Here is an 11,402-nt window from a genome sequence, read left to right on the forward strand (position 1 = left end):
CAGTCTTAAATAGGGAAAATGGATACAACTTGTTTTATCATGATACATTAATATAAACATAAAGAACATATCTTTAAAAACATAGTACAGTTGAATTATGCCATGTTTCCAGGCAACAAAGTTTTGCTACTACATGACATTCAACTACTAGAACACTGCTTTAAGCTACGGAAGCTCTTAAATTCTGAATTCTACTTAGCTTCCTTTGAAGCCTGTGTGATGTCCTTAACAGAGAGCATCCTTAGTGTGGTGAATAATATGCTCCTAGATGTACTTTTTCTACTGGCTGACAAAGACACTGAAAGGCCACATGAGACTACAGTCCCCAGGCACAGATCCAAAAACAACGGGTTTATGTAGTGATCTTAAGAGTGCAAACAATGCAATAGTGCAAACAGGTCCAGAGCGCACTGATGGAGTTCTGGAAGGGAGGGAGCAAGGGTCCTTCAGAGGTTGTGGTTATGCCTGGTCTCAACCAAATGCCTGGAGGAAGAGCTCCTTTCTGCAGGCCCTGCAGAACTGTTTTAGCTACGTCATTTCAACATGAGCTTCAGATACCTGAAGAAGTGAGCAGTGACCCATGAAATCCCATAGGAAATGTTTGTCTTTCAAGACACCACTGGACTTGTATTTACTTACTTAATTTATATCCTGCCTTTTCCCTCAGTGGAAACCCAAAGCAGGTTACATTATTTGCCTTTACTCCATTTTACCCTCACAACAACCCTGTGAGGTAGATTAGGCCAAGGATGTGTGAGTGGCCCAAGGTTACCCAGCAAGCACAAGTAGAGATTTATACCTGGGTCTCCCAGATACTAGTATAACACTTTTAACCACTACATCACACTGGCTCCCAGTTTTGTTCCATTTAGCATCCTATAGAAATTTTCCTGAGGGTAAACTCCACTGAATAACGTGGGACATACTTCTGAAACAAGCAGCATAGGACTTCTCCCTATACTGCCTTCCCAACTAAAAAAAGAACATATAACTGGTTTATAATACTCTACAGCAACCTTTCTCAAATTCTTTACCACCGAGAAACCCCTGAAAAATTCTTTAGGCTTTGAGAAACCCCAGAAGTGGTGCAATCATGCAGAATATGGTTGGGAAGCGTAGCTGTGTACATGTCCACACTGGGGGCCCTTCCCTTCCCACCCTCTCCAGGTCCATCATTGGCCATTTTGGGAGGGGGCACAAGTCAACATGACCATATATGATCACAGCATCTGATAAACGTTTAACAAATTTAAATAAATATAAAAAATTAATTAACTTCCACCCTTTCAAGAGACCCTTCTGGGGCTATCAAGAAACCCTAAGGTTTCATGAAACCCCGGTTGAGAAAGCCTGCCATACGGACACCTGGAGCCTGCCCCAATTCAAAAAACATCTTTCTAAGAAACTTCAATACAGTCTGGGGCAGCAATAATGATATGAAATCCTAGAACAATGGATAGGTCTGCATTATGGTGTAAATAACAGGTACTTGACTAAAGGAAATTTTATTAAGTGGCATACTTTTGGTAAAATATCTCCAGTGCTTACAAGTAGTTATAAGCTAGGACAAACACTCTCAAATAAATCACATAATGACACTGAAGAACTGAAAAGAAACCTGAGACTGGTAATGCCCTGAAGTTTGCATTCCCTTTCCAATCAAGATTTCACCTGACAAAAGATGTAATCTTCTTTATCTTAAATTCTCACTTTAACAGCTTCTACCTCTTTACATGCAAGAAGAAAATAGTATCTGTTTGCAATGTTTAACCAAGTTTTTGTTAACAAAAATGAAGCACTAAGTGCTTAATGATCCCATACACATTAACTTGTACCTAAGGCTGACATTTTATAGATTTTTATGGTCATAAAGCAGGCTACCAACAAGAAACCCTTTGAAGGAATACAATTGTAAGATATCTGACAGTTATGAATGACAGATCTAAAAGTTTATTTCCCTCTTGGACAAAGGATTGAGTAGCACAATCACTACAGCAGCTAAATCCCCCATAATTGTAGATGGAAAGAACTGCTCTAATTCAATAGTTCAAAAGTATTCTTCTCCTGTTGACTAATACAACTAGGGGAGGGGAACAATTAGCCCTACTAAGACAAAAAATGCCAAAATATTAGAACCGAAGGGCTCCCATTCAGGGTAGACCAAAGAAAATACTAAAATATGGAATTTTCTGCCAGAAGATGTAGTGATGACCACAGTTATAGATGGCTTTAAAAGCTTACGTAGGTTCATACAGGAAAAGTCTTTTAGTGGCTATTAGCCACAGTGACTAAACATAAGCTCTACATAGAGTCAGTAAACCTCAGAATAACAGTGCCAGGAGGCAACATCAGAAGAAAACCTCAGCTTCTATGTTGAGGTGCAGTTGATTGGCCATCACAAGACATTCCGGACTAGATGGATCACTGGTTGTCTTATGTTCTTAAAAACTCTTTCTCCTCCTTTTTCTTTTTATGCTTTAGCTGGTGATTGGTGGAGCAGGTTGTCCTCTCAGCCAATATGCTGCTTTTCTCCTAGAGTTAAGCATAATAGGAGCACGTGTTCAATTTAAAATGTTGTTTTCAAAATAGATTATGGAAATGCAGCTGGTATCGCAGATCTGCTACCATATGAATGTCAGCTTTTCACACCAAATTTTATAGAGCATGTTAACCAGGAGGGTGATAGCATCATTACAGTGCTTCCATAGAAAGGGTGCAGTATGTACTTGGATTCTGTTGAAAATTAGATTAAGGGAAGGTCCCTGCGAGGGATCCATCAAGAACTGCTGTGCTAAATTACTTAAATTCAAGGCACATAGCAAGACTTTTTGGGATGGGTAGTGCCCTCAAATGGTCTTTTCTCCCCCACGCATGGAGCCTAATGGAGGACACAAGAGCAAGTTCAGTAAGCAAATTTTGGGCAACCAATGGCTAAAATATTTGGCCACATACCCTAAGACACCTGTTATAACTAATGATTAAAAAGTTTTCAAAAGTTAGGACTCCTTAAATCATATCAGGCTTCCATTGGCCTGAACACCAATTAACAAAATATATTGTCTTGTCTCTGATTTAAAGAAGAACTACTCCAAATAATCCACTCCACATATTTGTTAATGATTACCCTTAATGCTCAGGAATGCATCTAGATAGAATATCTGAGTCCAGCAGAACTGGAGGGGATCCAAATATATCCATTACATGCCTTTTACATATCATCCTGCTACATGGTCCCATATCTGACATATTATTTTTAACCTTAATAATTTAAAGACAAATACCTTACTTCAGGCTTCACCATTAAAATCTTGATGGACTGGAATGGAAACAAGTTGAAAATGAAATATAATTTCAAAGCCATAAAAATTAGATCAAATGTCCACAAATCAGCATGTTTGAGGATTATGTAGGATTATTATTCAGAGATCAGAAATATTTTCGAGTCATCCTAAATATGATAACAGAAGTATGTCTGTCATTAATAAAAGAAGGACTGCCCGTAATCACTGAAACCTGACTGATAACATTTTCCCTTGCGACATCTCATGTATAACATGCTCCTAATATCCACTCACTGGGGGCTCAGTGGGACCGTTTATGTACTGGGAACTTCACTGCCCCAAACTCCAGCCTGCAGCCTGGCATGAAACCTCCAGTGCATAAATGGTCTTACTCTGTTTTAAGGACCATTGAATCCATGGCTACTATTTTGCCTATGAATGTTATTGCTTTACAAACTGTCAGTATTACTGTATATTTTATTGCTTTATTCCTATCACCTCACAGGGTGCCTGTTGTGGGGAGAGGAAAGGGAAGGTGACTATAAGCCGCATCTTCGTCCTCGTCCTCCTCCTTAAGCCACCGCTAACTTTTAAGACCCTCCTTCAACATACTAGTCCTCAACTTTGTCATCTTTTGATGATATAAGAGCTTGATTGTGCTTTATATCCAAGGTATAAAGGTTCAGTTGTAATCTAGCACTAGTATTCCAGATACAACCAAGCACAAGATTATATATGAATGAAAGGAGAAAAGAAAAACAAGAGTTGTTTTTTATACCCCGCTTTTCACAGGAGTCTCAAAGAGGCTCAAAAGAGTCAACACTGGCAACCCTATGAATTATTGACCTTCAAAATGTTAACAGTCTTGTTCAGGTCTTGCAAATTGAAAGCCATGTTTGCCTTTATTCAGTCAATCCATTTCATGTTAAGTCTTCCTCTTTGTACATATATATATGTACATGTGTATATATACACACACACACACACACACACACAAATCTATTCAAGCATATACCATTTTTTACAAACACATTAGTCAGTGTATTTCCCTAGTGGAATATTCAGGAGGCATTATATCCTTTTTATCACTATGAAATGCTTCCTTCTGTGTTGCTGTTGTTAGTTGCGAAGTCGCGTCTGACCCATCACGACCCCATGGACAATGATCCTCCAGGCTTTCCTGTCCTCTACCATTCCTTCTGTGTACTCTGTATTAAGTCTGATATGTAATAAAATTAATTATACTGGTAATCTAGGAGAAATAATCAGAAATATTGCCACTTGCAGATTTAAGAAGGCACAGTCATGCTGTTACTAGGTGCTTAGTTATAACGAGCATGTTGCATCACAGAACATCAGCAAATCAGTTTTTTTTACCTTAGTCACAGGGATAACCCCTAGCAGCACCATACCTTATTTGGTCATATGAATTAGATATAGGGCTACACAGATAGGATTAACAGGATCAATTTTTATGAGCATCAGTAACCAGCATAAGGCTATAGACAGGTGTGAAGACTGTCCAGGATTCATTTTGTTTACTTACTTAGTAATTCATTGGGTGATATACCCAGCTTCTTGTAGAAAGCAGCATAACTCTGAAACCACTGTACCACATGGCTTTGCTATGCAAACAATTTCTTTTTTACACTCTAAAAATTCACATGGATCAATCTGGCATAGATAAATAATTGCTCTTAAAAAAAAATTACATTACAAATGTAGTAAAATTCCTAATGAAGTGACAATACAGATTACATTAGTATGTAAGACTCTAAAATTTCATGTGATCCAAGTGAAATATTAACATGCATGAATGCGTAAGTATAAATATTTTCAAAGACAACACTTTGACATATTTATAACTTGCGTTCAAAAAGCTGTAAGTGACACCAAGCCGAGAAACAAGTGCACGCCCTTAAGTAAAATCCATTTCTAAATTTGAACATAACATTATGGCCTTACAGATTCCATGCTTGCGAAATTATTTACTGTCTCGGTCATTCAACATGATTATGTCTGTATGTGACTAATGGTGCTCCTGATATATTTAATGTCATATAAGTGTGGTCTGAAGCATAGTTACACCCTTCTAAATCTAATGGGCTTAGAAAACGGTAACTCTATTTAGGATTGCATTGTAATCCATTTAAATTGTGGATATCTAATACTGGGCAGAATTTCCTTAACACATTTCACAGACAATTAAGCAAGCGCTTCAGAGCTCACTTACCTTATGTACTGATAATGTACTGTGAACAGCCATTTCAGAAATGGCTTGATTATCTTATGGCTAAAGCAACAAATAAAAAGAAGGCATGCCACATCACTGCCACTGATTTATTTCAACATTTCATTTGTAATCACCACATTGTTTTCAGATGGTAAGGGGGAAAACAGTATATTATTATTACAGAGTGCTTAATAAAACTACATAGCATGGTCATTGGTCACTACCATATTATTTGCACATAAGCTTTGGAAAGCAAGACTTTACTGTCATGAGCTCTTCCAAGCAAGATAGCTGGAAGCAGCAGCTGGTAAAACTGCTGGCAGCACATTTGAGGACTTCCTGCAGCTCTTGATGCTGCGAAGCTGGATAACATAGACAATGAATTTGATGAAAATGATGGTTTGCAAAATTTGCTACTGAATTATCATGAATATATGAGGTATTTGCTGAAGGCTGTACTCTGAAGTTAGATTATTTGTTGATCTGTTGTACTGTGGGTGATACAGGTCCATCAGCCCTTTCAGGAGGCAACCTGAAGTATGTAAACAGCAAGAGACTGCCATTCATGCACTCCCTCCAACTTCTTGAAAAAATTGCAGATAAACCTGTAAACTGTCCAGTATATAAAAATGCACTATATAAGTGCAAGCAAAAGAGGATCACTAACTATGAGAGACCAGGAAAGCAAGCACGGCCATTAATTTGAACACACTGTTGGAAGAATGTTAGAATTTTGTAGTCAACTGCTCGAGATCAAAACAAGCTGTGGCACCAATTTGCCTCCATGTCCTTCCGCAATCCTGCTCACAGGCTCCAGTAGTCACTCAACACACGGAGTCGGACCATTGGTATATCAAGGCCAGCATTGTCACTTGACTCCTGTGACTCCAAGTGACTCTCCAGGGGCTTACACTTAGAAGTCTTTCACATCACTTACTACTCAATTTATTTTTTTTAAACTGGAAATGCCAGTGACTGAACCTGCAGCCTTTTACATAGGAAGTAAAAATCTATCTACTTTACCTGTCTATGAATTAGAACGTTAGAAGACTGCTAAGGTTAAATATGTGTCAAGAGATTTGAACTGCTTATATAAAATAGCAAACTCAACACAAGTAAATATCTGAAGTTATGTTTGGCATGTTGTATGTTATGTTATATTTATTTATTATTATTGCTCTTGTTTGTTCCAGTTACTAATCAGATGCTCTACCAATGAGCCACAGCCTCTCCCCTTCTGAGAATTTACAACTTTGAGAATTCAACACATCTCAGACTAGCACAGGCACATCGCCTGCCCGTTATTATCAATCATTTAAACTGCAGTTAGATTATGAATTGTTTCTACCACACTTTAAGGCACAAAGTGCTTTACAGTATTAAAACCATCTGTCTGATCCGTAAGCCCTTCTAGGCAGTAACTTTGCTTTCTTAAACTTCTAAGCAACTTGGATAACTCTTTAAGTTTCTCACATCTGAAGAAGCAGCCAAAGATTAGTTTGGTTTAGAAGGTGAAGTTGAATACAAAGAAATTAGAAGAGCCATTAAATGCAAAAACAAACCACAGAAGAACTGACTGAGCTCAAGGCTTAGGATCACAAAAGTAAACCCGCATGAAGACGAGACATTCCAAGATGAAGTTGGTTAATGAGAGAAGCACGTCTGTAGTGGCATGTTAATACAGCAGATTGCAAGATCTCTGAAAATAAACATTCAGTCAAAGCCAGCAACAGATGTTTGATAGAAGTGTCCCATCTCAAGACCTTCTGCAGTACATTACTATGACTCTGACACTGGAAAATATAGTGCTAAAGATAAACAAGTATGAAATATCACTATGTCCGGCATTCAACAACACTGGAAAATGACTCTGCTAATTGCTACACAGAGCCCATACCAAAGAAAAAAAGGTTTATTTCTAGCTCCACAGAATTCGGGTGAGCTACCTTCATCCAAAATTCTAAATCAGGAAAAGATCAAAACAGCAGGCAGGGGACAGCCAAGAAGACAGGGTTCCTGTTCCCCTGCCTCCACTAAACAGCTAATCGGCTGGTTGGCGGGAGGAAAATGGGGGAGGGGAAGGGCAGGGAATGTAGGCAGTCTCCCAGCATGCTTTACATCCAGAAGCGATGCCATCTAAATCCATAGTTAGTAAGTTCCTTAGGCAACTGAAAAGACAGGGCCACGCAGCCAGCTAGTCACTTTATGCAGAGCTCAATTTATCCAGTGAATGAGATGATACCTTGAACCAGGATCTCTCTAGCTGATCTTTGATGATGAAGCAATTTCAATAGAATTAGTTTTTCTCTACCCTAAGGAGCCTCAAAATAGCAAGTGCCTCCCTTTGTCTCCCCACAGCAATCACCTTGTGAGGTAGGTGCGGCTGAGAGAATTCTGAGAAAACTCTGATTGGTCCAAGGTGTTTCATGGAGAGGAGTGGGGAATCAAACCTTCGGATGAGCCTCTGTCACTCCTATAAAGTTCTAAAGGCTGAGCCACACTGGCTTATCCTTAGAACTTTATAAGTGAAGGCCAACCCCCTATATCACAGCATGGTTGTTTTAATACAATGATGCATCTGCTAACTCACAAGTGACATTAAGTGTAACTGCTGCACTTTTCAATTCCTCTTCAGCAGCACTAAGAACTGGGTTTTTATTTATTTATTTAGTTGTCAAGTCACAGCCAACTAATGGTGACCCCATAAAGTTTTCAAGGCAATTGATATTCACAGACATTGCCTGTCTCTGTTTAGCAACCCTAGTATTCCTTGGTAATCTCCCATCCAAATACTGATCAGGAATGACCCTATTTAGGTTCCAAGATCTGATGAGATTCGGCTAGCCTGGGCTATTCAGATCAGGCTCACAGGTGTCTTTTCAAGAGGATACTAAGGTATAAATGATAGTGGCTAAGTGAGGCACCTGTCTTGCAGCAGAAGCTGCCGCTGACACATTGGTCAAAGATAATACAAAGGAACCCCAGACCAGTACCAACACCTGGAAATATAGGACCAGAACTGGGACCAAAAGCATCACCAAGATATAGCCTGATTTTTCAAGCAAGAGACTCCAACTAATGCAGTTATTCCAAGTACAACAAGTCTACCAAATTATCCACTATCATTAGTTCTTTATTTGGATTTAGCTTAAGCTTATTTGTTCTTATTTAGTTCATTACAAAATTCAGGTATGCATTCAGGGATCACATGGAGAAATAAGAGGAGGGTATCATCCTCCTGTTGACAACCCCATACCCCAGAACTCCAGAACTTTTTCTACCAGATCAAATTTGTCTCAATTTTTTATCACTTAAGAACACACAAACAGTAAAAGAACAAAAGTCATCTAATACCTGGAACCTATCACGGGGAGGGAGGGGTGCCAAACTCTTGATTTACTATGGTATAGAAAAATGGAAGCAAATAATACCTAGCAAAAAACACTTTATAGTAGAGATAACACATAAAATATAATTGAGACAGCCTACATTACAAGGACGTAAAATAGTTAACAGAGATAAATGAGGGATTAAATCTTTCCTGTTTAACAGCTGAGCTTTTACTACTGTACAGCTGAACAATGAGCTTCTCTCAGGAAATTTCCAACTACTACTTTATGACAAAGTATTACACTATCAATCAGTATGAACCAATACCAAGGAGTATAGCTTTAACAGCAGAAATACATTTCAGAACCACACTCATGGCTACTTATAACCTATTAAGACAACCATAACAAACCAATTGTTTTCCTAATCTAATTTATGCCAATAAAGGCATTGTGTGTGTTAACAAACCAATTGAGCACCAGAACTAAAAATAAGAAAGGAAATATATGAATTGAGAGCAACAACCATAATATTCCATATCTTTGTAGTCACTTCCAACTATTGGCCAGCAATTACCAGTGCCGCCTTTGCCACAATATACTATCAACCTAAAACAAGCACACTCCTTCCTAACAGGTTGTTATTAAAATGTACAGCTATATCAGAATTAACTCAAGAGCACTAAAGACCAACACACACCATCAATTGTTTTTTTGTTTTGACACTACTCTGATGATGTAGAATGTTTTGTTGTTTTTATGAATTATATAGTGTTTCATAGTAATGTTGTAAACCACCCTGAGCCAGCTATGCTGGGAGGAGCAGTGAATAAATCAAACAAACAAACAAACAGCATGATCCAAAAGTCTCTCACATACTGTTCAAAACTGGCTTCTTGATACACAGCACAACCCTACAGGCCCTTCTTAGTCCACTAATGTGGACTGTGGCAGTTTGTGGACTGTTGACAGCTTTGAAGCCACCAACCGATGCAAGATACAAATCCAGCCACCCTTGTCTCAGAAGAATTAGGTGTCAACGTTGCTGGACCACAAAATGACTTCTTATGAGTACTTAGGAGTACCTGTCAACATTGCAAATACTTTTAAGCAGAGGCTAGATAGTTATCTAACAGAAATGCTGATTTTATGAACTTAGGCAAATTGTAAGTGGGTGGGCAGGAAGGGATGTGCCAGTGTTTGTCTCTTGTGGCCCTTCCTTGCATACCCAAGGAATTGCTGATCACCACTGTGGAATGGAAGGTGAATTTCCTCCATGGCAGGTTGGATTCTGGAGATTTTTGGTGTGTGTGGGGGATCATTTGAGAATGAAATCGGGGTCACTGTGGGTAGGCAGGTAGTTGTGAGTTCTTGCATTGTGCAGGGGGTTGCACTAGATGACCCTGAAGGGTCCTTCCAACCCTATGATTCTCTTCTACTAATACCAAAAATCCAGGAAACATTCCCTGTACCTAGACAGTGTAGTATAATTTAATTCCTACACAGTTTTTTTCTTAAATTCTGACTTTGCCCCAAACCCACGGGAGAGCAAAGACGTCCTTCAAGGCACTTTGCCGTTTGCTACCTTGACACAACCCCTCGCCCCTGGGGGGGGGGTCAGTTTCTCCCACGTCCCTCCCGGGAAAGACCCACGGAGGAGCTGGCCGCCAATGCATTTCAGAGAGGCTTCCTTCCGTGCAAACCCTTGGATAGAAGAGCTTCTGATGCGGCCACGGTGCTACAGGGGAAGACAAAGTGGAGACTGACAGGGAAGAATAAACGGCGGGTCTGCTCCAGCAGCAGTGAGAAGCTCCACCGGCATCCCGGGGTGGGCTGCGCTAAATCTGCCCCTTACCTGAGCCAGGACTGTCAGGAAGCCGCCAGTCCCCGCCTGCCTGCTCCATCCTTTCTGCAAGCCTGCCAACGTGACACCGCCTGCCACAGCGGCAACGGCAGCGGCGGCGGCCACCCACGGGCCCCTCCCCCGCTTGTGGCCCCCGGGGGCCCTCGGCGCCGTGGCCGCGCCCCTCAGACAACACCGGGCTACGGTCGCCAAGGCGGTTCTCCGGGCCAGCGCCATTTTCCCGGAAATAGAAAGAGCTCCGAACGAAGCACCTTCGCCAAAACACCGCTTCTGTCAAGAGCGCGCGCAGGCGCAGTTTGCGCCGCTGCTTTGGCGGGGGAAGAACGGCTGCGCATGCGCGGAAAACCTGACTGGGCGCTCAGGAAATGTCAGGTGCTGCTGGGGCAGCTTCTGCTTTTGATGTTCCGTTTTCCTCCCAGCAGGGCCGAAGTAAGGGTTGCTGGACGGGGAAGTTAAATCGTCCCTGGAAAAGGGCTGAACTCCCTTTCGCTGCTGCTAGTGGGAGAGCCAGAGGGAAAGGAAGGAGATGCTGCCATGTTTCTGTTCAGAGACCCCAGGTCAAAGTAGGTCATCGCCACGCCTGTGCTCTTTGCATGGCAGGAAGCGGATGCCAGCAGGGTGAAGCTAGACACTGCCATGCCTGGACTCCCTGGGTGCTGGAATTTCATGAAATCCTGGGGTTTCTTGATGGCCCT

At 40.8% G+C, this 11,402-nt stretch overlaps 1 protein-coding gene across 3 annotated transcripts in view; it reads right to left on the minus strand.

Annotated features, from left to right (window-relative positions):
• Positions 1 to 11,001, minus strand: part of MICU2 (mitochondrial calcium uptake 2) — a 111,407-nt gene extending 100,406 nt beyond the window's left edge. The window contains exon 1 of one of the 3 annotated variants that reach the window (XM_077341690.1): positions 10,699 to 10,999. In XM_077341690.1, coding sequence (XP_077197805.1) covers positions 10,699 to 10,923 — 225 coding nt within the window. In that variant the 5' untranslated portion in view covers positions 10,924 to 10,999. Of the gene's footprint in view, positions 1 to 10,698 lie in introns of all 3 variants that reach the window. The other 2 variants (XM_077341691.1, XM_077341692.1) reach the window with 2 other exon arrangements.
• Positions 11,002 to 11,402: the final 401 nt, after the last annotated feature.

This window comes from Paroedura picta, chromosome 6, assembly GCF_049243985.1.
Source record: "Paroedura picta isolate Pp20150507F chromosome 6, Ppicta_v3.0, whole genome shotgun sequence".
In the NCBI taxonomy this organism is placed as follows: domain Eukaryota; kingdom Metazoa; phylum Chordata; class Lepidosauria; order Squamata; family Gekkonidae; genus Paroedura; species Paroedura picta.